General features: G+C 42.6%; 1 protein-coding gene across 2 annotated transcripts in view; it reads left to right on the plus strand.

The window, feature by feature from the left end:
* Positions 1-26161, plus strand: part of RASA3 (RAS p21 protein activator 3) — a 211317-nt gene that overhangs the window by 154914 nt on the left and 30242 nt on the right. For both annotated transcript variants that reach the window (XM_014600460.3, XM_006272479.4), the window contains exons 6-11: positions 5769-5849; positions 10150-10222; positions 15555-15634; positions 23960-24064; positions 24624-24780; positions 25685-25833. In XM_014600460.3, the coding sequence (XP_014455946.1) occupies positions 5769-5849; positions 10150-10222; positions 15555-15634; positions 23960-24064; positions 24624-24780; positions 25685-25833 (645 nt within the window). The remainder of the gene's footprint in view (positions 1-5768; positions 5850-10149; positions 10223-15554; positions 15635-23959; positions 24065-24623; positions 24781-25684; positions 25834-26161) is intronic.

Consider the following 26161-nt stretch of genomic DNA (forward strand, 5'->3'; position numbering starts at 1 on the left):
GTTGGGGAAGGAGGCCCTTGGCCATGCACAAGAGACTTCAGACTTGCCAGCAAGGTAAGAGAACTTGTAGGGAAATAAGCCTAAATGACTGTGGTTCTAAATGATAAATTAAATGCTGATATTTCCCTTGCCTTCTCTAGCTTCCTTTCCTCTGTATAAGAGTCATATTCTAGCAGTAAGTTGGTCCTAACTTCTCTACAAATAGTGCTGTTTCTATTTCTCTCACTTCATGCAGTTGATATGCACATATAGACCTGAACATGAGTACATACAGCACACACCTTTGATAATTGTATGCTTTCTACCTCTGTCTGCTTGCTACTTCAAGAAAGGGATGTGGAGGGGAGGGAGGGGAAAGACTATCTTGCATGCTTGAATCAGCCTGCCTTATATCACTAGGCAGAATTAGGGTTTGGCAGCATGTTGCCTGTGAAGAGCTTGGATCTGGTCTGCAAAGGTCTGATTTGCTGGGGGAGAATTTAAAGGAGCTACATTAAAGCAGCCACTTAAGGCCTCCTGTTCTGCCCTTTTCTGCCAGATTTGGTGTCCCCGGTTAGTATTCAACATGGCTTTCAGCGGCACTTGGTAAGTCGAGGGTACAGAGCAGTGTGAGGGGAACAGAGTTGCAGGGGATTAGTTGTGGGAGTGGTGGACTGGCAGCCTATGGTGGTGGCTAGGTCACAAGCACCCGGCCTGACGCTCTAAACTAGTGATTCTCAACCAGGGTGCCATGGTGCCCTGAGATGCCTTGGAGCCCTTTCAAGGGTGCCGCAGGGTGCTATGCAATCTTAGTACTGCAAACATGATTCACAAGATAAACCCAGAGATTTCAAAAAGGAATCCCTAGTGCTATAAGCATTTTGGCCTGTTGTGTCCTTTCTGAGTTCTTTGCAACAGAAAAGTTGCTCTATTGTTTTTCTGTAGTAAAAAACCCCAACAAAACCAAGTGAAAACACAGAGCTGGCATTTTCCAAAGAAGCCTCGAGTCTAAAAAAAGGTGGAAAAACACTGCTCTAAAAAGTGACTGACCCCTGGGCTGAATGATTTGCTACCTATGGAAACTTGGTTCCAGACTTCACCATTCCCAGCTTCTGTTGTGAAGGAAAGGTCCACGGTGGTTTTACTCCCCATGCTTGGAAGTCTCTAAGCAGCAGGCAGGTTTATTTTCTCTGAGGCGTAGAATGTTGTCTGTTGTGCAAAGGTTCCTCCTTCCTTTACTGTGAACTTTTATGACCGCTCCATGGAAAGGACAGAGAGTATATTTAAAGCAGTGTGCCCCATTTCCCTTCTCTTGCCTTCCCCCACCTTTCTGCAGTTTTCTATAAGATATGTACTGTTGTGAAGTTTTCGGTTGCGAACCACTTTTGAAACTGAAATCATTTTGTTCTCGTTCCTTGAAACCTGTTAATTTTATAAGCCACAGGCAAAATATAGCGAAACAGCTGCATTGAGAGTTTTCCCATATGACCTACCACGTTCCCCAGCCCCTCCCAGCTGTGCAAGAGGTAGCTAACTTATCCGGGCTGTAGACTTGGCATGGTCAGATGCTAAGAGTTGAACTAAAGAGGCTCCATTAGCAGCCAGAAGCTTTCCCTTTGCAGTCTAGCAACACAGCCTGTTAGGTACTGAATAATCTTGCTCAACTTTGGCTTCTTGTCATTAATATTATTTAGATGCTAAACTAATTTTGCAAATGAATGTAATACTTTTTACTGATTTCTTTTCATTGCTTCCTAGAAACCACACCAATCCGTGCCCTCCCCCCAACCCTTTATAAAGGTGGTGATAGGGCTTTTATGTATGTACTACATATACAAATAGGGAAGTGTATAAAAAGCTTATATATGTATTAACAAGCTCAGTGACTTTTATACCCATGTGTCAGAATTAGCTCCTGCTTTAACTGTTAGGAGGAATAACTGAAACTTTTGTTCTAACACCTCTTCTGCCTGTGAATTATGGTGTGGGCTCTAATACATGAGGAGAGACATAATTTTTAATTTACCTAACAAACTTCCCATGACTAAAGAAAATGGCCTGTAATTTAGAGCACTTCCAGGTTTACAGAGTTTTCTGCAGCTGGTAAGAGTACACAAAAGCTGTAAACCCATGCGTGCCTTGCTGAATTTTTTTGCAACTGCCACTAGTACTCAGTTAAATTGGGGAGCAAGAATGAATCTCTCTCTAGGCTTAGCTATTTGTCTCAATTCTGAAACTCTTGAATCTGTAGCCTATTTCCTCCAAGATCCTTAGGTGTTAACTGTGTTTATATGAGTTGAAAGGGGCGTTGGGTGCAACTTATGTCAACTCCTGTTTCCTGTTATTATGCATACTGCTTCTCTCAAGGTTGTTTTTGCTTTTTCATTCCCTTTGCACACACAAAAGAAACAGAACGTTTGATGCTTGAACTCGGACTCATCCTGGCTCTCAGTACATCTCTGCATGCCGGCTTTATGGTTTTTGGAAGAAGTGCTCTTATTCAAAGGGAGAAAAGTGTTCTTGACACCTATGCTTGCATAATGGACCTCTGCTATTTCATCCTGTGAGGAGAGAGCTGGTTTGGAAGTGATCCATTCATGAAAGCCTGTTGAGATTAGTGTTTCATTTTGTAGGCTATCCTTAAAGAAATGGCAAAACAGGCATGTGTGGTGGACATTGGTGCACAGGCTTGGCTGAAAAGTTTCTCTTTAATGATTCATTCAGCTAGGCAGGTGTTTTAGGCCATGTGTATGCATGGGAAGTACTTTACCTGCATAGGAAGACCTGCAGTACTATACCAGCAAGAAGCTTGTATAGCTGGACCAGCAAGCTACTTCCAAGCAAGAAGCTTGGAAGTAGCTACTCCAGGGGTTGTCAGCTGGGGGTACGCGTACCCCTAGGGGTACTTAAAAAGATCATGGGGGGTACACGCATGCCGGCAGGTGGGTAGGGACAGAGTGGGCCCTGGAGTGTGCCAGTGTCTCCCCCAGTGCATTCCCATACTTTTGTTTCCTACCTGAGGCAGGGGGAAGGAGGGAGGGATAGGCATGCAGGGCACCGCCAGCCCCACACGGTACACAGTAGCGCCTCCCTGCCTCCCGCCTCAGTTTGCTGTCTGTGCCTGCTCCCAGGAGCAGGGCCAGGGGATGAGGGCAGTGGCACCCCTCTGCGGGCCACACACACCGCTTGGCTGGCTGGACTGCTCCAGCCCTACTCCCTCCCTCACCATGGGGGCCTCGATCTGCCCTCCTCCCCCAGCCCTTTAAAAACAAGAAAAAATTTAAAGGGGTACATGAGCTGAAACTTTGAGGCAGAAGGGGTACATTTGTTAAAAAAAGTTGAAAACCCCTGAGCTACTCAACCAAGGCTGCACTTTGTACTAATATAATAAAACTACCCTCCGGTAGTAAAATAACTACTACTTTTAAAAGAGTCATAGCAAAAAATACGTTATGTTAGGGGCTTCTGTCAGTATAGCTGTGGAGGTCAGGGAGCGTGTCTCTTCACACTCCTGACTGACCTAGCTGTGCTGGGAGAAGTTGGTGGAACAGAGCAGGGGGTGGGTGGCCCACCTGTGGTACAAGTGGCACAGCGGCCTCCGTGTGTGGTTTGCAGCAGATCAGGAAGGGGACAGGTAGCACAGTGGCAGGTAAGACAAGGAACAGATAGCAGAGCAGTGAATTGGGCAGAGGAAGGGGATCAGAGCGGCACTTGTGGAGGGCACTGGGCTTAATTTGTGGGACTCCTGCCGAAAAGGTTGGCCCCCACTAGCATTCACTTCCTCTGCTCTTTTTAATTGCATCTATGCTGCATGCATTTCCAGTTCTACAGTGGGGTGGGTTGAGCCATTCAGTATGTCCCTTGACTTACGGATTTTTGGTGCAGGTGTTCTTTATTCCCAGTTGGGTCAAAGGAGCATTTATGGCTTTAAATGTGGTTCCTGTGTGGTAGTACCCTTAAGTGTCAATTAGCCAGATTCTACCTGTGCAGAAGGTAAATGCATAACAAGATCATAGCAGAGCCCAAATAAAACCAGGACATGATGGTCCAGTACACTTCTTGGTGAGGGTGTCTACTTTTGTTACAGTTTTGAACTTTGGTTTCACTAGGGTATTCAGAACCAATCAAAAAGAGATTTTCCTCTTCATTCACTTACAGTAGTGCATCAAGAAAAGATATTCCATAAATTGGAATGTGGTAATGAGGTTAAAACTAATATGAGACTCCCAGTTGGGAAGCTTTGGGTTCTAGTGAGGTACCTAAATAAGACTGGGGAAGTACGGACCTTGTGCAGTGTTATGTTGAATTGAGCACTGGCCCAGAAAAGCTTAGGGCTTGTCTGCATGGGAAAGTTTTCAGTTACACCCATGTAGTTTAATCTGTGTGGTTATACGACATAATTATATCTGTTCAAATTCACACTTTAGTTTATATGGTATAACTTTCTACGTAGCCAACCCATAGTCTTGAATTGACTCAGGCAGCATCCACCTACTCCACAGTTTGATTAGATCTGATGCAATGTTTACTAAGCTGCTGGGCAAATGTCACATTTTAATTTATGAAAATTGTATCTTGGCTCTTCCCACTTTTGAAAATGTTTGTGTGACCTTCCCTCTTCCCTCTTCATTTCACAAGATGTTTTAAAGCATGATGCTCTCTTATCTGTTCAGTGAAGACTCTTATATCTGAGCATATATAAATAAACACATTAAATTTAATAAAATCCAATGTGTAAATTAGATTACAATGGTGTACAAAGCATAGGATTAAATATTAACGAAAGATGAAGTGTAAAGTGAAAAACTTACAAAGAAGAGGAAGTGTTTGCTTCTCTCTCCTGTATGTTTCACGTGTACATATTCCTTCTCAGTGCTTGCACTTCTCATCGCTCCACTTTCCTAAAGTTTTATTTCAGTCCCCTTCCAGTCAACCACCCCACATATTTGAAAGGGAGTCCTGGAGTATATTTTTGCTCTTCTTTTCTTTTTTTAATCAATGAATTCTACATTTCTCGAAAAAAAAGCTTTTACATTTTGAAACCAGAAGCTGAACTAATGTACTGTGTGTACAAGTAGGAAAGGTACAGCTGCAAGTTTGTTTGTTTTTTACCTTGAAAGATTTCTTCCTCACAGGGGTCTGAGTAGGGTGACAACCCTTTTAGTTGTGTTCTGTTTCCACAGTACCTTGACCTCTTCAAGATGGACCTAAAAAACACTTGTGTTGATTCTTTGAGTTCCATTGTTTGAATATTTTACTATTTGAGAGAAAGATAGGTCATACTTATATTGGCTGTTTATTAGGGCATGCCGTTTATTTTTGTTCAATCACAAAGGCCACTATGCCTGTGACGCACATTGTTTGATTATTGCCAGAATGTCTAATGTGTTTTCCTATCTTAAAACAGCACCTATTAGCCATGTACAAACACACCTCAATTTTTATGCACCAATTGTTATAAAAAATTCAAACATGAAGTGGTTGTGTCTCCTGGATGATGGTCTCTACAGAATCTTGAATTATTATTAATGCTGGGGGGTGTTATAAATTCCATTCAAATTAAGATTTCCCTGTACTTTTAATGCTGGTTTCTGACCTCATTGACATTGCTCGTGTAAACTGAAAAATAATTTTTGGTCTAAGGAAAAAAAAATGGCATTGTGCTTTATGGCATTTTGATCCTTTAATAACAGTGTGCATTCTGACAATGATAGTGAAAAGGGAGATAACCAACTTCAGTTGCCTTTCCAACCTTATCTGAATCAGTGTGTGTTATTTCTTTCCTGCAGAGTCCTAGAATGCCAAGGCCTGCCAATCGTCAATGGACAGTGTGACCCCTATGCCACCGTGACCTTAGCCGGACCATACAGGTAAGTAGTGAAAACTCAAGGGCTTTCCCATTGTAGAATTGTAATGAGAAATTGCTGTTTGTTTCCTTTCAGCTAATGGAAATTTGATTTCTGCTACGGACAGGGGATTTAGCTATGCCTGCTACACCAAGCAAATGCCGTGAGGCTTATATCAGTGTTGATAGGTTAAAGTATTGAATATTTATAGAGTAAATGGAATCTTGCAGAGTACTTAATTTATGCCTTAACTAGTATAGTTTAACTGATATCACTTCTTACCTGGCAATTGGAAGTCAGTGTTCAAGCAACTTGCTTGTTCTGTGTGAGTTGAAGACTAAATTATTTGGGTTTTTACTTCTGCTTTAGGCCGCTTTTTAAATTTTAATATTTGAAATCCTTTCAGTTCTGAGATGTATATATAGCACCTCAGTATCTATGGAAAATACTGTATAGGGCCCTATTCAGATAAAAATGGTAGGGCAGGGCCTAAATAATTAGATAATATTCAGTGCTGTTTATCTTAACTGTTAACCTAATAATAATTTTAAATGGGGGCTTGAATTGGTACATTCTATAATTAGATTTTGGGAGTGTCAGTGGTTCATTTGTGCCTCTTTTTATCAGGTGAGTTGTTTTACAAACAGAGCCGAGCTGTTCTATCTCAAGGATTCAGCCTAATTAGCACAAACACTTCAGAACTTTCTGTTGTACTAGGTAAACTGTTATAAATGAAACACATTCTTGCCAAATAATCGCCTTATGGTGCACAACAGGTTGACGCACCTAATCTCTTAAGATATTTTAAATTGTGCCCAACATAATGGCCACAATATTTGGGCGATATGCATCAAAAGTTTGAAATGACTGCCTTGTTTAAATGACACCAGGTGAATAATGTTAACGTGATTACTAAAATGAGCTTTTTGGCTTCTCTTTTAGTGATAATTGTCTTTACTTTTCCTTGGGTGTGCTATAACAACATAGCGATCATGTGGGTCTGCACATGATTGGCAGCTACGTTGCTGTAGCAGCACACACCCCTGTTTTCGTTGTAGTGCGCCACTATGGGGGCGTAGCAATGAAATCTAACCATGAGCATGGCACACTACAGGTGGTTACTGCACCGTGCATTAGTACTTCCAAAAAGAAGTACGAAAGCACAGCGCTGTAACAGTGTTGCCATATGGCAACTTGTCTCAAAGTCCAGTGATATAGTTTAACTCAATTAATATGACTCTGTACGTTAGGGGGCTGGAGGCAAACAGTACTGTCTATCTCCACATACAAGGCTTACCTCTATCATCTTCTCATCACTGTTTTTCCTACTTGATTCAGAAGCATACAGCTCACTCCTGTCTGTTGCTTAGTAATTGCCCAGTAATTGTCCCTGTCTTAATCATACTGTTCCATATCCTGTTTTCCAATCCTCTCCCCTTTAAGATGTACTTATCTGTTAAAAAAGCTGACTGGCATTTGTGACTGATGAGATGGGATAGGCAACTATACATTATATCCCAGAAGTGATTAGTATCTCTTATTGCTTGGTTCTTTGTTACAATAGTGAGTTTTTTTAATCTCAAATTATTTTCTTCTTTGTTAGTGCCCCCTGTATCTTTGGGGAAGGAACTGTGTTTAATCTGTCATGTGCAGCACCAAGTAATAAGCATTAACTAACTTTATTAGCATACATTTGTGTGCTAGTATAGAGCCTAGAGGTCGCAGACAAGACTGGAGGCCCATTTTTAGGAACTATATGAATAGAGTAAGGGACACTCCCCATCCCAAAGATTTAACACAGACTGAATACACAGATAGGAAATGGCACTGTTTACATTTCATAGATGAGAAACAGAAGCATACCTCAGGCTAAGTGGCTTGCTCACTGTCACACAGGAAGTTTGTGGCAAAACTGGGAATTAAAGCTATACTTCCTTCCCCACAATAAAATAATATAATAATGTTAGGTGGGAAATTATAGCAGTGCAGTGTAAGTTGCTTTTCAGAGTAAGAAATGAAGGACGTGCCCAAAGATGTGCTTTTTTGTTTTAAAAAAATTCCCATGATGCTAGTATCCCTTTGACTTTTACTAACACAACTTTCATACCTTCTCACTTCTGATAAATTGCAGAGAGTCTGGATGGCTCAGGGGACTGGTAAAGAGAGAGGGAACTTTTACATTCTAATTGGCTGGATCAAACTGAGCCTGGCTTTTATAGAGTTCGGAAGTTATCTACTGATAGCTGCTTGCTGGCTTTTGTAAACTAAATTGATGGCTTCAGTCCAAAGGCTAATGGCCAGGTATCTACATCCTAAAATACAGCCACAGCTGGCATGTTTGATGGCACTCTCAGTTGATGCCAAGGGCTGAATGGAGCATGAGCATGACCTCCATATCAGGACTAAGACGCACATTGACTAGTCCTGGGGAGCCTTGCTCTGTTCAGGTTGGTTCTACCCCTGGATAAGCAGAGGCCTTCAGTTCCTTTTGTTCTCAATCCATGTTAAAAATTGTTACCGTACTGCTTTTACCAGTATATTGGGGAAAAATTATATATAACTTCATAGCGGGTCCAAAAATATGAAATAATGAAATCTTTTGAGAACTGAACTATTTTTAGAGAAGTGAATAAATGATTGCATGCTAAAATGTTCCTTTAAAAGCCTTCTTCAATCTTCCTGGGAGAGTTATTTAGCATTTTTCATTATTTAAATCCTTTGAAACATATTCCTTTGACTGCTAACAGATGTTCATTTCAAGATGTGATGGGATCTGGTAGCACAGGGTCTCAACAATTGTCTCCTGCTATACTACGTGAGCATGGGAGGAGGCACGGTTGTTGGAATCAGGAATCAGACCCAAATTGTGCCTTACTGCCCATGCAACGGGAGCCCAGGATCATGATCCACCTGCACTAGTAAGTAGCAAACTGGGTGCCTAGTGCACCCACAACTGGGAGCACCAAGTCAGTGGACTAGTGCTCCTGAGGCTGGGAGCACCAATCAGCAGACTGGCACTCCCCACCCAGGGAATGCCCTGGCCACACGTTCAATTTAAGATGTGATAAGAGCTAGCCACAAAATTATTACGCAAAATGTGTGCAATCGTTTTGTAGTTTATTCCCTGTGTTACTGTACCATTAATTGTATGAACATGTGACCAGGTTACTGGTTAATCATGCCTTCAGAGTAATGCTTGCCAGGGGCCTTTGACTCCGCATACTGCTAAAAATCCTAAACTTACAGGGCACAGACAAAAGTGACAATTTTTGCCTAATCTGACCCCAAAAAGAAGTCTAAAGCTGTGACTAAACAGAAGTACACAGCTGCAGACCACTTTTAATGGGCCTTCTGTCTTTGCCATTGAACAAGGGTTCAAATGAGCATGCTCCAAAACAGACTGCGTTCTGTAAGTTGTTTCTGTGGAGCTCCCAGCCTGTTGCTGTTTTTAGAATGGGATAGAGGAAAGGGAGTGGAGGGAGTTTGGTCTGGGGTTTTTGCAGCCAGTGCTGGAGGGTGGGGCAGGTGGCTTGGAGGCCCTTCCTCCCCCTTGCTGAGGTGGGAGGGCTTCAATCCACCCACTCCACCCTCCAGTGCTGGTTGCAGAACTCAAAGAACAAGCTCCCTCTTCTTCCTTTCCTCCCTTGCATTCTGAAAACAGCATCTGGGCTGGAAGGAGGAGTGGCTTCGCTACAGAGACCGGGCTGCAGGCTTGCTGCAAGCAGCTGGGATTGCTAAATCCCAAAACCAACAACTTCTGTTGGATCCAGGGAATTCTATCTCATAGCGCTTCCTGCAAAGCATTGTGAGATGCAACGGGGAGCTCCTCTTCTGTCTCTGACCCTGGTGCATCCATTTGACTTGCTCTTTGCCTATCTCCTTGTGTGTTTTTAAACTGTGAGAATTTTTGGAGGCTTTCTTCTTTCAGAACTGAACAGGGTAAAACTCTGTCCGCTGGATATTACTACACAAGGCCCACTTCCTACAAGTTGCTCCGTGTGGGTTTAGAGTCCTCTCTGACAAAGCAGTTTGCAGGATCTGGGCTGAAGGGTGTGTGTTTCCAAATGTGGATGATAGCTGTAAATACTTGCACTTTTTAATATGTACACATGCTTAAGTTGTTTCTTAAATGTGTGTTCCCATGATATTTTCCATTACAAAGAGTCTCTCTCTCTCTCTCTCTCTGCATGCTGCATGGAGTTATAGATTTACAAAAAATAAATCAAGCACATGGGCTACTTCAGTATTCCATAGCTGCATTGGGACATATGCTTCTACTAATGTGTTTTTTGTTTTTTTTTTTCTTCCCCTGTCCTTAATTCAGATCTGAAGCCAAAAAGACTAAAGTCAAAAAGAAGACCAACAATCCACAATTTGATGAAGTGTTTTATTTTGAGGTTGGTATTTCAAAGGAATGGGTGATAAGCTGAAATCCTACACTGTAGATAGTTGGCACAGCATCTTGCTCCATGTTGTGCCAGCTGTCTCCTTTGAAGACTGATTCAAACCCCAGGCGAGAGACCAGAAGCATCCAGGATCAGACTAGTTGTCTGCTGAGGCAGCAGCATGTCACTTTTTTCAGATGATTAGTCAAGTCTTCTAGGTAGCCTGTCTTCCTGAGCAGGCTTTTCAGTTGCCACTAATTCAGCCCTCCCTACTCAGCCATCTTTTGAACTAGAGCTGATAAACAAATATTTTCCAGACTCTGGTTTTATAGTTGCTCTGCCCTATCTTCTACAGTCAGTGGTAGGAGAGTTGTCTTACAGGAACTATAAAGACCTTTAAAAGCAATGGGGGAAATCCATTCAAAATGGAATGCCTCAGTGCCTTGCCAGCCTTCTGTAACACCAAAGCTTTCTTTTCAGCTCTATGAAATCCGGAGAACTTGTTGTAATGCACAGTATTTTCAATTAGTCCAGAAATAGCCCATTTGAAGAGCTCCTTTTTTTATCTTGGTAAGAGTAGTAGGGAGTTCTGTATGTTTCACCTACATCCCTGAGACAGTTGTTCAGATTCTTTTCATTTGGTGTCCTTTGTGTATAAAGTATACATATTTTAATGTTTAAGGAAGTGTTTATCATGTGTGATTTAGGCCTGGTCTGTATTTATAATTAAATTGGTTATAGGAATGGAAATAAAAACGCATCAACCCAGCATAGTTATGCTGGCAGAAGCCATATTGTAGATGTAGTTATAGCATCAAGAAACTTTCATTTCCCAGTGTACCTTATGTTGATCAGGCCTGGTCTGCATTCAGAACTCCTGCAGCCATTGTAGTGTTATTTAAGAGCTTGAATTTTATGACACTTTTATACCAGCAAAAGTCTAAAGGCCAGATCCAATTCCATCTATTAAACACCCAAGTGTGATCTATTCCTTACTGCTTGCATCCTTGAAGAACTGTTAACCTGTCAATTTTTGCAGTGTGCCTTCATCTTGACCTTAAGACTAAGTCACAAAAATGGTGAGGAGCAGGAGGCTTCCCCCTGCCCAACCTTCCTCTCTTCCCGCCCCTTTGCATTAACAGTTTTTCAGAGCCTTGAGCAGGGTGGAATTAGGATCTGCCCCTTTGGGCAGAGACATTTGGTCTAGCAGAAGCATGCATTTGTCAGTATGGTATATTTTGGCATGGCAGGACAGGATATAACTTATACTATGAAAACAAAACAAAATCCCACATTTGCCAAGATAAACTGCAACTGTATTAGGAGGATTTACTAGGATAGCAAATGAGCAAATCGTTTCTAAGGTACTTCACAGAACAGTTAGCCTGCGTTAACCTAGGAGAAGTGGAGTAGTGCCCACTGTGAACCCATGTCAGTGCTAGACCTGAAGTAACTGGTGCTGTCTAGCCCATGTGCTGGCTTGGATTTCTGGCAAGATATCCAAGATGTTATTAGTAGTGCATTAAGCAACAGCAGCGTGTAGATTCATTCACAGGTGTTTGTCTCATGCTGTCTCACCTGTTATGAAGCTGCTGTCAATGACAGTGACACATGAACAATACTCTATAGAAATAACTTCAGAATGGGGAACTCCATTTCAGTGCAGGTGGTTTTCAAGGCACAAGCAAACAACGTTTGGCAGCAAGAACTTTTAATGAGAATGTAATTAAGGAATTCATTCTGGGAACCACATAATGATTCATAGCACACCTGACTGACTTCTATGCCTCTGCATGCAGCAAAAATGGAGCAGGCAATTTTAGAATTAAAGCACTGAAGCAGTATAGGAGATCTTGGTGCAGAAGATGGGTGGAGATTATCAGAGAGCACAGTGTAAGTGAGTGGTTCTCAACATTTTTGTATCAAGACCCATTTGTAAACATTGATGGCCAGTCCCAACCCAGTGCCCCTCACTACCAACCCATTGCCCCCTGCCCCCAGGCCCCAGCCCCACAGTGTTTAGACAGGGGGAGGGTGTGTGGGTGGGGGGGGAGGCAAAGGAGATCCTTGCAGGCTGGAGCTCTGCCAGCCTGCAAAGGAAAAGCCCTAGTTGCCCACATTTTTTTCTCCTTTAAAAATGGATTCCCCTTCAAAGTTTGTTGCTGTATTTTTCAAATTTGTTTACAGCCCTTTCATGTATTCTTGTGACCCATTTTTGGGTCATGACCCACAGGTTGAAAAACTCTGGTCTAGGTAGAATCTAGGGATAGGGCTGGAGCTCTGAGCACAGGGGGGCTTAATTAGCCTGCTTTCTCCTACAAAATAGGCAGGTAGCCAGCCTGGGCTGGGGAGAAGCCTGACCTCAGTCCTGTAGCTTCAAGCATACTAGCTATAGCTTAAATTTTAAAGGATTTTCTGTGCAGGTGGAAGCAGAATTCGGGGCATAACTCTGTAATGAAGATATGCCCTAGTGCATAAAAGGCAGCCTTACTAACTTCATATAATCTCTAGTCTAGTTATTACCCACCCAGCTGAGTAAGCACCCAACCAGCAGAGCTTTATCTGGTCACATAAGTCAGTCCAGTTTAATTAGATTCTGTTTAAATTTAGTTATGGAAGTTAAAAACCAATATAGGCTCATTATAAACCAGCATGTATCAGACTTTAGTTAAAGTGCTATGATTTCTAAACTAACCCTGAGAGGTTCACCTTTTCAAGGTGTTGTTACAAGCACTAGTGTCAGTGGGATGGTCATTGTATAAAAAAAAAAAAAGGTAGCAGAAGTTTTAAAGGAAGCTAATCTCTGCAATTGCTACTTCACAAACTCTTAACTACAAGAGGGAAAAGAGCTCAAAGCTGGATGGAGTCAATGCCCTGATCCTGTCTTCTAGCATTCTGACTGAGCAGTGTAGTATGTGCTCTGTTACTTTTGAAGTCTTTTTTTATACTTTCTGTGTCCATAATTTTGCTCATTATCCAAAGGAGAACTTCACTGTTTTACACCAGCTTCTGCTGTCTTGGGAGCCAATTTCATGCCCTGGAAACTGCAGGCAGGTGATGACATCATAGGACCATGTCTACACCTGGTGTAAGATGGCATAATAGATCAATCCAGTGGAGATCCATCAATTGCCATCAGTTGACAATATGATACCAGGCTGCCACCCTATGATGGCTTTGCTGGAATTCATGCTGACCCATATGAATCCAAGGTGGAAGACAATATTTGAATGTCAATACATTGAATATTTTCCTCCCCAAAATAAAAGGTTGGCTTTTTGTATTGTCTTGTGCTGCTTATTGTAGGTTTGGCTTCAGTGGAGTCATTTTTTTTGACAGGGTCAGATGTAAGGGGTGTTGCAAGTGAAACTTGCACCTGGTGCTTAGAGCAAGACAGTCACCACCTCCCTAGTCCATGGCTGCTGTAGCATTTTTGCTCAGCATGTTTTAGAACCCTGTAGGGGCTAAAAGACTGTGGAAGCATTCCTCATGTACAGGAACCAAGGACCCTTTCACAAACCTTGTAAGAGGTATGCCAGGGCAGGACAGCATGGGTTAAGGGTGGAGAGGGCAGACCATGTTTGCTAAGATTTAGTGAAAGGCTGACATTATATAGACCGCCTTTCTGACTGCAGAGCAGCTGAGAATTGGGAGGGTCATAAAGGTAGGCTAAAGGCAAGCTAACATCCTGTTCCCCCTAGCCTGGAATTCCTAATTCAGTTCTTTGAATTACTCCTAATTTCAGAAATACTTTTATAAGAATACTGCTCTGTGCTTTGGTTGAACCTTTAGGTCTGGCCTACTCAGATTAACGAGTGTTATATGGTAACATGTAAGTATATAAGTGCAACAAAACTGAAATAAAAGGGGGGCGGGATTTCTTTTTTTTTAATTTTTAGGCAGAAAAGATTGATTCAAGTTTTACAGTTACGACAAAAAATAAAAACATTTTTGCTTTATTATCCCTATCTACAAGGGTAGCCTTAGAGTAAAAATGTCATTTCCAGTAGCATGGCTGGGGCTATGAGCAGGATAATATCTTGAAGCATCATTTGAAGTGGTTTGTAGGGTGGAGTAGAGAAAATTGTGCCAAGCTGCTGAAATGATGTAGTATGTTTAAATTACAGTGTTTTGTGGATCCCAGGTGCATTTAAATCAAATATATAATTGAGGAACATGGTCACCAGCAATTTTAGTCCCCTTTAGATTTCACCTATTACCTTGTTAAGGAACAGAAATAATGCTGCTGATTGGAGTTCATGTGCTAAGCAGCCTTTTCTGATTCCTCTGTTTCACAGTTAAATCATTTTCTTTTTCTGTATGCACCTAGTGATGTACAGGGAAAAAAAGAAGTTAAGCTTATAATAAAAGCCATTTTTGTGGGTGGGAAGTACTAAGCCACAAGAAGATTTTAAATCTATAATAAAGATGAGCTGCTGAGTGGGTTCAGTGCCCAGGTGCATATGAAGCCTTTTTGCTAGTATTTGAACAGTTTGCTGTGGTTATGGCTGGGTGGGGTGCTTTTTCCTCAAGTTTCTGTCACCACTGTCAAAACAAAGCTCAAAGCCTTTTTATTCTGCTGTGCTAGAAGCAAACAGATTTTTAGATATCTCCAAATTAAAACTTTTACCTTGTGGCTACTTTTGCAGTTTCTCTTTGGTGCATCTGCTTTGCTATTTTTGTTTTCTCACGCTGCAGGTTTAGCTGGGGGAAAAGAGAAGTTGTATTCTGTTATTAAGAAGTTTAAGAGCTCAGTCCTGTATTCTGATGTGTAGAACCCCAGTGTCATATCTCTTAGAAAATTACCTCCTCTGCACAATTGGGGGTGGGGGATGGATGGCAAAGGGATACAATACGCTGATTTCAAATGGGTAGGCAGCATGTCCCACTTTTAAATTGCCCCAATTATAATAGATATGTTGGGGAGTGGAAGTGCAGATCTTTTAAATGTATCTTTTTACAGAGTAGAAAAATATTTGTTGTTAGGAGCCTGTATTGGAAATTTGATCACTGAATTGTTTCTTTTTCTTTTTTTAAGCAAACTTCTAAATATTGATGACATCTCTCTTGTGTGATTCTGTGTGTCTGTCTAAATGTTAGAGTCAAAGATCTGATAGATTCCTTCACTCACTATACAGAAAAAATATTGGAGTCTGGTTATAATTATTCTTGGTTCTGATTCTGCATCCAGTTCTACAGGAGTGATCCCTGCTCAAATATGCTTAAATGTTTGCAGAATCAGAGGTTAAGTTAAAGATGAATGTAGGCTCTCTATATGTTGAGAGCTTTGTGAGATCTCCTGCTTCATAGAATTAATGTTCTAACTATGTCTCCTTCATACCAGGTCACAAGACCCAGCAGCTACAACAAAAAATCCCATTTTGATGTGGAAGATGCTGATGAAGTTGACAAAATGGAGATCAGGTAATAGGAAAAATTCTGCAACTGGTACAGCCTTATTTTTCTGTCAACATGTGACTTTGTTAAACTCTGTTTTTAAATTCACAAGCACACTTTTAGTCCTTATAATTTGAGATCAGACTATTCATTAGTCTACATCTGTCTGCTCTTTACCCCTCAGGTGAAGAGCAGAAAATCACAGGGAAGATTTGAGAAGTGTATGGGACACCAGTTCTGTTGTAGGAAAGGGCCTCCCACTTCCCCCAGTACCCTTCAATTAGTTTACCTACTAGAATTATTAGCTGGTAGAGGTCTTAAAGATGAACCATTTATGCCTGGGCTTCAAACATCAGTTCTCTTCCCACTGGGAGTTGAAGAGAGATTATATGAAGCTCACGTTTTAAGATTCCTCTTTCTTTTATACCTTAACCTTAATAAGCTCCAACTGTTGTGGAGGGACGTCCTTCCACAACAGGAAGCTCTGAAAGTTTCTCTTCTCTATTTTGCTAAGCAGTCAGAGTGTAACTGTTTACTGTGAGAATAAGTATGGGGCATGCACACTCCAATGTCCAGGACAGAAACATTTCTGCCTGGTTTTTTATAAAAACCAGCACATGTTTGATGGAATCTGTTGAGTAGACCTATACAAGATGAGTTAATGGGAAGAATATAGATGAAATGTTGCAGTGAGTAGTGAGGACTCTACTACTTATACCAGCAGCCAGAATGTCTCTGCTTGGGTGGGTGGGCGGGCCAGGCCTGCTACACTCTTTGCTGTTTGATATCATCTCCCCTGTACCCATTTACCATCACATTGGAGGGGTACCCAGTCATTACTGTATTTAATCTTACAATACTCTGTGAGGTAAAGTGTTGTTACCCCCTTTTTACAGATAGAGAGCCCAAGTACAGAAGGGCTAAGTGCTCAGGTCCCTTGTCTCACAAGAAGGCTGCAGTAGTACTGGCAGTCAGAAAGGTATTTCATGTATCCCAACTTAGCACCCTAAGCACTGGGTGCTATCTCACAAATTCTGTTTTGGGGTGATATTCCTAGGGGCCCCTTCACTGGTGTTAAAATTCTTAACCCAGTAAGATATACTTGGCAGTTCTGATATGTATGCTGCTGTTGCAGACTTTCTCAAATCCAGGCAGATCTTGCTGCCTTGATACTGTTCCAGCCACATTTACTTGCAACCATGAAGGCTAGAAACATACTTTGAGCAAAAGCTAAGCTTCTTTAGTCTTTGTGGACATTTATACACATACTTTTCTGTCCCGTGACATGCCAGAGATCTGCTGCTTCAGAGCGGACTTGATTAATTGAGTCTGCACCACACATTAGCTGAGGCAAACTGTGCTGCGCCATGAGCAGTTGTATAAGCGGCGAAATGCACAGAAAATGGCAGCAGTGCACTTTTAAAATAAAGCACCTCTGTGTTAGTTCAAAAGCACACCACTTCCATTTTCTCAGTGCTGATGCACATTTAAACGCTTATACAACTGCAAGTGTCACAGTGCCTGGGTGCTTTTATGTATAAAAATGCCCTCTGTGGGTGTGTCCAGATGAGTGCACATGTGCCTCTTGCAGCATCTCAAAGGAGTTTGAGATGCCACAAGACGCACACCGGGAACAAAAAAATGTTCACCATGCTGGATATTTGCAGTGCAGGCTCAAAATTTGATACCTGGATATCCAGGTATCAAAATAAAACACAAAAGAAAAAAGCAGTCCCTGAAAAAAGCAGGGCAGGGCTGGGTCCTGCTGCGCACTTTCTCCCCTCACACACTGTGGGTCCAGCAACACTGCCGCCAGAGGCAGGTCCCAGCCAGGCATGACACCCAGTCCCTGCAAGTGGTGCAGGGCCCCAGGTGGCAGCCTGAGTGGCCCAGGGCTGCCTTAAGGTGCATAGTGCCAGGCCGGGCTGGGCCCGCGCGATGTGGAATCTGTGTTGTCTTGATAAGAAGTGGCTAGTGGTGTCCCTCTGGTGCCAGTGCTTGGTCCAGTGTTTTTTAACATCTTCATCAATGATTTGGATGTGGGGGTGAAGAGCTCACTGGCCAAGTTCGCGGACAACACCAAGTTATGGGGAAGCGTGATCATGCTTGAAGATAGGCTGCAGATACAGGCGGACCTAGACAGGCTGGCAAGTTGGGTGGATCGGAACCAGATAAGGTTTAACATCAAGAAATGTAAAGTGCTCCACCTGGGGACGAACAGTCCCCTGCACACTTACAGGCTTGGCAACGCCAATCTGACCAGCACTACGAGTGAAAGAGACCTGGGGGTAATAATCAACCACAGTATAAACATGAGCTGGCAGTGCGATGCTGTAGCCAGCAGGGCAAAAAATACTCTGGCATGCATCAATCAGTGCATCTCCAGCAAAACCAAGGAAGTCATTCTTCTGCTCTGCTCGGCATTTATGAGACCACAGGTGGAGTACTGTGTCCAGTTCTGGGCACTGCACTTCAATGAAGATGTGGAAAAGCTCGAGAGTCCGGAGAAGGGCCACCCATATGATCAGAGATTTGCACAGCAAGCCATATGCGGTAAGACTGACCTGGGACTCTTCAGCCTGAACAAAAGAAGGCTAAGAGGGGACTTGGTAGCAGCTTACCACTACATCAAGGGCTCAGTGAACAACTGTTCACCAGGACACCCTTGGGGAAAGCAGGAGCAGTGGTCACAAACTCCTGGAAGACCATTTCAGGCTCACCATTAGGAAAAACTTCACAGCTAGGGTGTCCAGACTGGAATAAGCTCCCTCCAGAGGTGGCACAATTGCCTACCCTAGAGATGTTTAAGAGGAGACCGGATGGTTACCTTGCTGGGGTCACTTGACCCCAGTTGTCTTTCCTGCTTGGTGCAGCGGAGCTGGACCTAATGATCTTCCTAGGTCCCTTTCAGCCTATATTCTATGAATATGGCACAGGCAGCACCGGGTGTCAGGCTGCTGGGGCTGAGCTGTGCTGCCCTGCACTGCACGGAGGGGCAGTGCCAGGAGGCCCCAAACACCCCAACAGCTGCTGCTGCTCCTGGTGAGCTGTGGGCCATGTGGGGGGGCTGGGGCCATAGCGGGGGAAGCTTTGGGCCCTGCAGGGGAGGGCCCTGGCCTGGTGGGAGGGGAAGCTATGGTCCCTACAAGGGGGACTGTGGCCCTTTGGGAGGGGGCAGTCCATGTGCTCTGTGGGGGAGCCATTTCCTGTTGGGGCAGGGGACCCACATTTCCTGAGCAGTCCCCCATATAGTCCCCCCCACACCCACAGTCCCCCCACAATCCCTCACACCTACTTGCACACCCCAGGCACCCCACATCCCCCCCCACCCTTTCCCACACCCATCCTGCAAACCCCACATCCCCCCTTCACACTCATTGTGCCCAGCTGCCAGACAGGATCAGAAACTGCTGGCAGGAGCTGTGGTTACAGGGGCAGCTGTCCCCACATCCTGGTTAATGAAGGAGTCAGGAGAAGCTCTAACTGTTCTATGATAAAAAACAAAAACAAACATCAAAACATTTAGAGTGTATTTTATTATGATGACAGAGACACTGATAGGCTTCCAAATTGCTTTAAAGTTGTACATTTATCAATAAAACATTGCCCAACTGAGCGATCCCCCCAGCCTCTCTTTCATATATAGTGGTCTTTTGTTTTAATTGTGGAAGAATGTAGGTTTTGGGGGGGAACACCAGAATTCCTGCTAGTGAGGCAAGTGGCAGAACCCAGGGAGAGGAGCCTGCTCAGCGCTGGCACCTGGAACCCAGCTGGAGGTGGCTGACCTCCTGGCCACTTGGGGCCAGGAGGACATGCTTTGACAGTTCAAAGAAGGCCACCACACTGAGAACATCTTCCAGGCAATAGCTGCCTAGATGGCAGGGCAGCGGCACACATGGCGGTAGTGCCACACAAAGGCCACCTGTGCAGCCAGTGGCATCTGGCCCAGAGGTTTAGATTGCCTCTGCTGTGGCCATGCAGTCCCCATCCAAGTCTGGCAAGTGCGCAGCCTTGGGGCGGCATGCTGTTGCAGGTGGCAGCAGGTCATTGCCAGGCAGCAGGCCCCCCACCCCCGGCAGACTGCTGCAGTGGGTTGAGGATGCAGGGAACTCTCAGTTAAGGCTGCTTCAGCAGTCCAGCTGGCACAAGGGGCAGTGTCCCCAGATACCAATTGGCCAGGCCCCAGAAGCTCCTGTATATCTGTCTATTCACTGATCGTGGTCCCTAAGGCTCACCCAACTAACTAGTAGCTCCTTTCCATGGGCTAATGGATGAAAGGAACAACTGGTTTTGTGGGACAGCTAAGGGAAAAAACAGGATAGGAGTGACGTGGGGGTCAAAGGGTAAAAATGTGAAACTTAGTTTTCCAGAGGGGGACACAGAGCAGAGCCCCCCAGGCCGCATCCACCAGTCATCCAAGGAACCGGTGGACACTGCCCATTTTGCTCTGCCTAGAAACGTGCACGACCAAGCGAGAGGAAAGCAGCCCTGCGGTCCCCAGGCACCTTCCTGGCTAGAGCCTCCTTTCTGTTCATATACAGGGCCTACTTGGTCAGGGCCAGGAGGAGGTTGCCATGTGTGTCAGGGTCTCCCTCTGCCTGCAGAAGGGGCAGGAGACCCCCGAGAAGCCCCTGAGAGGAAGTAGCCCTGAGCTGCTTGCCAGAGCAGGTGTTTATACTGCTGGGGCCAGCACCGGTGTTGGCCCCAGGCTCTAGCTCCCCCTGGCTGCAGATCCAGAAGGATCTGGGCAGGGTTATTTTGCCCCAAGTGACCTAACATGCCCTACACCAAAGTGCATGTCTGGGCCCGTGCCCTGAGGCAAAAATTCATGGCTCAAATTTGTCCTGCTCCTATTTGAGCTGCTGCAAGCACACGTGCCTGCACATGTGGACGTGCCCTATGACTCTGGAAACTGGGTCTCAAGTCTTCAGCCTGTAATGCCTATGTGTTAATCTGACCCTATGTGTATCATTGCATTGTTTTGTATATTTCAGTTTATTTTTAGTGACCTTTGTTTCTTACGACTAAGCTGCATATAATGTATGTAGTTTTTACTTTAGCATGATTTCTGAACAAATGTGTGTTTGCATTAATATTGTGTATGTGACAGTGGTTAAAAAGATTCTTTTTACTGTTCTGAAGACCAACACATGACCATTCATAAGCTCTGAGGAAGAGGAAGAAATACTTTGTGGAGAGATTTATGAAACATCTGGCAAAAAAATCAACATTTAAAAAAATAATGAAAGCAGATAAAGGGTTAGTTCTGGATGGGCAAACTCCTTCTTAAGTTTTTTCCCCTTGCAGGACAGAACGCTTTTGTTTTAGCCTCTCCTTCACACCCCCTTGAGTCTCTTCAGTCCTTGGTTTAGTTTGCCATTGATGTCTTCTCTCAGCATACCCTGGATAGATCATGTAGCTTACGTTTACCTAAACATTTTGTGAAATCTTCCCTTCTCTGGTCTCTGTCTGAATTTGAGTTCCTGCTATGAATTTGAGTTCCTGCTATATATTATTTCTAACTATATGAAAAAGTTCTAATTTAGAGTGGGTGTAGGAAGTTGCCGACTAGGGTATATAATTACATTAGTACCAGATGTTCTTTTCACATATGATTTCACCCACACACCTCGTATTTTCACTGTGAAGAAAGGGACATTCTTGTAGAAGCGTGGCCCTCAAAATACAGTGCAAAATTTAAGCTGTTACTTGATGTGTTGTTGTGTTTTTTAAACATTGAGCCAATAAATGTGAAGCACATAGAGTCGATTTCTTTGATTGTTGTGTGTAAAGTATCTTTCATTCTCTACGCACGTGTCCAAAGGCAAAGTTTAAAATTGTTGCATGTGCTAAAATTAAGGCTTGTCGACTGTTTAGTTTTACTGTTGGACATCCACTCTTGCAGGATCTCCTCCGTTTTGAGCAAGCTAATTTGCAGCAACTACACTTAGTGCCTGCTTTCCCCATAAAAACGTGTGGTGTATCATATTTGAAAGTTTTAGTAATGGAGAGCATTTTCCTAGCATTCACATAGAGTAGGAACAAAAGGAAAAGTCAGTTGCTGCAAAAAAATTGTAAAATCAAGCTTTGGACTATAAACAGTGAATTAGCCCCTGCAAAGCTGAATAAGTCCCTTCCTTAACTTGTTTTTGGCCATTTTGTATTAGTATTTAATGATACCACTGAAGTCATGCTGAGCTCATTCAGAGCCCCATTGTGCCAAGAGTAAACTTGCTCAAGAAGTGAAAGGAGGAAAACAAATTAAGTTAAAAAAATTTTATTTTTCCCCCCATACTATCAACAATTTTCTCAAAATATTGAACTAGGAAAATGTCAGTGAACTCTAGTAGGCACTCAAAAGCTAGTAACTGCTCCAAAAGAGCTTGCAGAGGGAAAGGATGGTTAATCACTAATAAAAAATAAATACATGGAGTGTGAGACATAAAGGCATGATTCTAGGTAGGATAAACCTTTTAAAGGAACATTGGCCCTTATACTTCAAGATGTTCTAACCACAAACTGCCGAATACTAAGAAGAAACCTTCCCCCATATGAAAGGTGGCGGATATTTGTCTATGACACCTGTTACTGCAGCTTCCAATTTTATAATCTGAGTCTAGTACTAGTTCCTGTTGGAGCTAGAGTGCCAAAATGATCCAGTCCCATCATTTCTGTGCCTTGGCAACATCCAGCGGAAACTTAAAACTCTACCTCCTCATTATTTAAAATGTGCTTTTCCCACATATTAAATGTATTGTTCTTCTCTTGTATCAGAGTTTACCAAAAATGAAGCACATTCTTCTAGGTTTGGGGAAATGCAGACAAATGTTTCCTCAAAGATAAGGAAATAGACATGAAAGATGTATAGGCTTTTGATGATTCATTGTGTGACTATCCATGGCTTACTGGTTGGTTTAATCTCACTAAGCGAGGTTGCTTTTCAAGGTGGGCAATGCTGTTGTATCTGCGCTCTATTCCACTCACTTTTTCAAGCTGATGGTTGGGGATTATTGATGCTACTTGTAAGTACTGATATCAACAGCTTGAAGGCTTGCAGGTGGCACCATGCTTGATGTGTTCACACATGTAGGCTCTGTCACCTTCTTACATTGAAATATCAACCTGTATCTGCTAAAACGGTACAGTTATTGAAATTGAGATCCATGATGAAACTAAAAGCACAAGAGTCCCAACTGTTTAGAGCAATGGTGCTCAACCTTTTGGCCCTGCAGGCCAATGAGTGGGGAGGGGCTCGTGCATGGGCCCCAGCACTGCCCCCTGATGTCAGAATTGGTCTCCAGGGGCCTGGCACCTCCTCTTCCCCCCTAAATGTCATGGGATTCAGTCCTAGGGGGTCCTGCATCACCCCTTCCTGCCCCAGTGCACCAGAATTGGATCCTGGAGGCCTGGCCTCACCCCTGTGTACCAGGCTGGGGCCCTGGGACTGGGGCCTCTGGGGGTACTGCCCACTCCTTCCCCAGAATTCCAGGATCAGGCTACCAGGTCCTTGTGCTGCCCCTGCCCAACCCTGTGTGCTGGGATCAGGTGCCAGATCCAGTGCACAGGGCCCAGGACTCCCCATGGGACTAGAAAGTTGGCAGTGGAAGTGCTACCGCTCCCCTGCTGCCAAATTTCCAGACCCATGAGGAATCCCACAGGGCAAATGACACAAGGCAGCAGGCCAAAGGTTGAGTACTCCTGGCTTAGAGTTTAAATTAACAAATGCCTGGTAACTACTGACATGACAGGTTGCTGACTAGGTGCTTGCCTATATTTCAGGATGAGCATTTTGATGTCAGATTGAACTCTTATATTCAATGGGAGATTCACATATCTGTGCAGGGCATTTATAGTGGCTAGTATGGATACCTTTTTTTAAGGCCCAAAAGCTGAGTCTGAATAAATGCCAGGTCAAGCACATAGTGTATTTAAACTAGGGTAAGCCAGTTAAAGACACCAAAAATGTGCCTTGGGCACAAAGAAATCAGTAGTCTGATTTTGGAGCTTAATTCCAGAGCTATGGTTTCTGACACCTTGGCAAAATGAGGCTACACCTGTGAACTAGAAGAGTCTTCTGCTTTTGCAAGTGTAAAACGTGATGTAAGCAAAATGGATGAGGAAAAGCTATTGTAGGTCTCTATATATTGGTTTTCATGGTGATGAATTAACAGACTCCAGAAGTCTAAGGTCATCTCTGGCTCCTTGGAAACTGGCATAGTGTGCTTTAGAATTATTTTTTAGTCTCCTGAGAGTTGTTGGAAAAATACGTATCTATATGAAATGGCTAACAGCTGTTTTTCCCCTTAGTTTCAGGATATGAGGTTGTTAATTATTGATTTTGTTTTATAACAGAGTTGATCTTTGGAATGCCAGTAACTTGAAGTTTGGAGATGAGTTCCTAGGAGAACTGAGACTTCCTTTAAAATTCCTCCGGCAATCCAGCTCATATGAAGCATGGTACTTTATATTTGCTTTACTTTATGGAGAATAGAAACTGAACTGTTTCTAGTAAAGCACATGCTGTCTGTGTACTAAAAAAAATTACTATTGCAATACAGTAAATTTAATTTGTGTTCATATTTTCTTCTGGTTTCAAAAAAAGAAATGCCCAAGCCAAAATTTTCAGCTATCAAGACAGAAACACATAATGCATAGGTTTGACGGTATGATTTGAGATTTTGGCTTGGGATTGTGTACATGTATATAAACCAGGGGAGAATTTTAATGTACTGAATTTAATGATGTTATGCACTGTATTCAGCAGCAGAGACTTCTTTTTATTGCTATATCAGATTTAATATTGTCTGTGAAACTTTGTGATCAGATCTTTCTGTAAAATTACCTGGGGATCTTTGTGGGAAACCTAATTCAGAACTTCAAAAAGTCACTACTTTTAGGAATGCCATGTGTGTTCTCTACAATAGATTATGTATATGTATATATGTATGTATATACATCTATAGCATTTAAACATATATTTTCTGTTTCAAGAGAAACTTTTTATTTTGTTTGTCAGGTATTTTCTGCAGCCCAGAGACAATGGCAACAAGTCACTGAAAACTGATGATCTTGGTTCCTTAAGGTTAAATGTGGTTTACACTGAAGATCATGTGTTTTCCTCAGACTATTACAACCCACTTAGAGACCTCCTGTTAAAATCTGCAGATGTTGAGGTAAACTTTGCTCATTGCTGCATGCTATTTTACCTATTTGCCCTCAAAGACCCATAAATATTTCTTATTTTACAATTGTGGGTATCATAAGTGAATTTACAGCATTCCCACTGCTTGTTTTGCCACAAGAGATTCAAAGCTGTGTAGTTTTCATGCTTGTTTTTGGTCCAGACAGAAAAAGATCACCTTCATGCACTGATGGTAAGTAAAGACACACCCAGTAGTAACAGTGATTATGAGCCCACTTGCTCTGTAGAGCTTTTTCTAATTCGACATTTGAAAAGGCAGAATAAACTTGTGTTCAAATGACTAGTTTCATTAACTGTGAAGGAACATGTTTGCGTGTGTGTGTGTGTGTGTATATATGTGTGTGTGTATATATATATATATATATATATATATATATATATATATATATATATATATAGGAATTCTTATTTTGTGTGGGTTTTTTCATACTAATTTTTAAAATGTTGAATGGACTCAGCCACATTTCTGTTCAAATGGTACAAAATATTTTTAGCAGTTATACTAGTTCATCTTTTCCAAGAGAAAACTCTTTCATTTGACAGCAGTTAAAATGTAGACAAAGATTTAGATTTAATCCTTAGTATTTCACAAGCAGCTGTGATAGTCAGGGAAATGAACTAACAATAGAGATAGGGGAAAAAAAGGGACTGTATTGTAATTTTTAAATTGCTGCCCTCTTGTGATCAAAACTTACAACAAAAAGTAACTGAAAATTAACATGTAGTCCTCTCTCTCTCAGATATATTTATGTAACTGGTTACTGCCATTAATATGTATGGCTCTATTAAGGAGTTTGTGAAAAAGGAAGTTTGTCAATAAGGGATGGTAGTTATTGAAACACGTCACAAAGTTTTTGTTTTTCTCCACTGTTCAGCCTGTTTCAGCATCTGCTGCACATGTGTTGGGTGAAGTTTGCAGAGAAAAACAGGAAGCAGCCATACCCTTGGTCAGGCTTTTTTTACACTATGGCAGAATAGTACCTTTCATCAGTGCAATTGCAAATGCTGAAGTGAAGAGGACTCAGTAAGTACAAACAAATGGCATATTAATATTGCGTGCACACAGTAAAATACTACTTGCTGCCAGAATTCACTCTGTTTATGAAAGCATTTAAAAAACTTTCATTATTTATTATTTGCATTGTAGTAGTAGTAGTTACAGGCCCTAGTCAAGAACCTGGGGCACTTTGTATAATTATGTGCAGCTGTAACAAAAAGATGACTCCTGCCTTAAAGAACCAGGTTAGTTAAAGTGTCACTAGAACTTCCTGTAATCCCCTGCAAAGGTACCTCATGCTACTTCTTAGAACTTTCCTTTTCCATGATGCTTATGTCAAAGACTGGACATCTGT

The sequence above is a fragment of the Alligator mississippiensis genome, chromosome 1 (assembly GCF_030867095.1).
Source record: "Alligator mississippiensis isolate rAllMis1 chromosome 1, rAllMis1, whole genome shotgun sequence".
Taxonomy (NCBI): domain Eukaryota; kingdom Metazoa; phylum Chordata; order Crocodylia; family Alligatoridae; genus Alligator; species Alligator mississippiensis.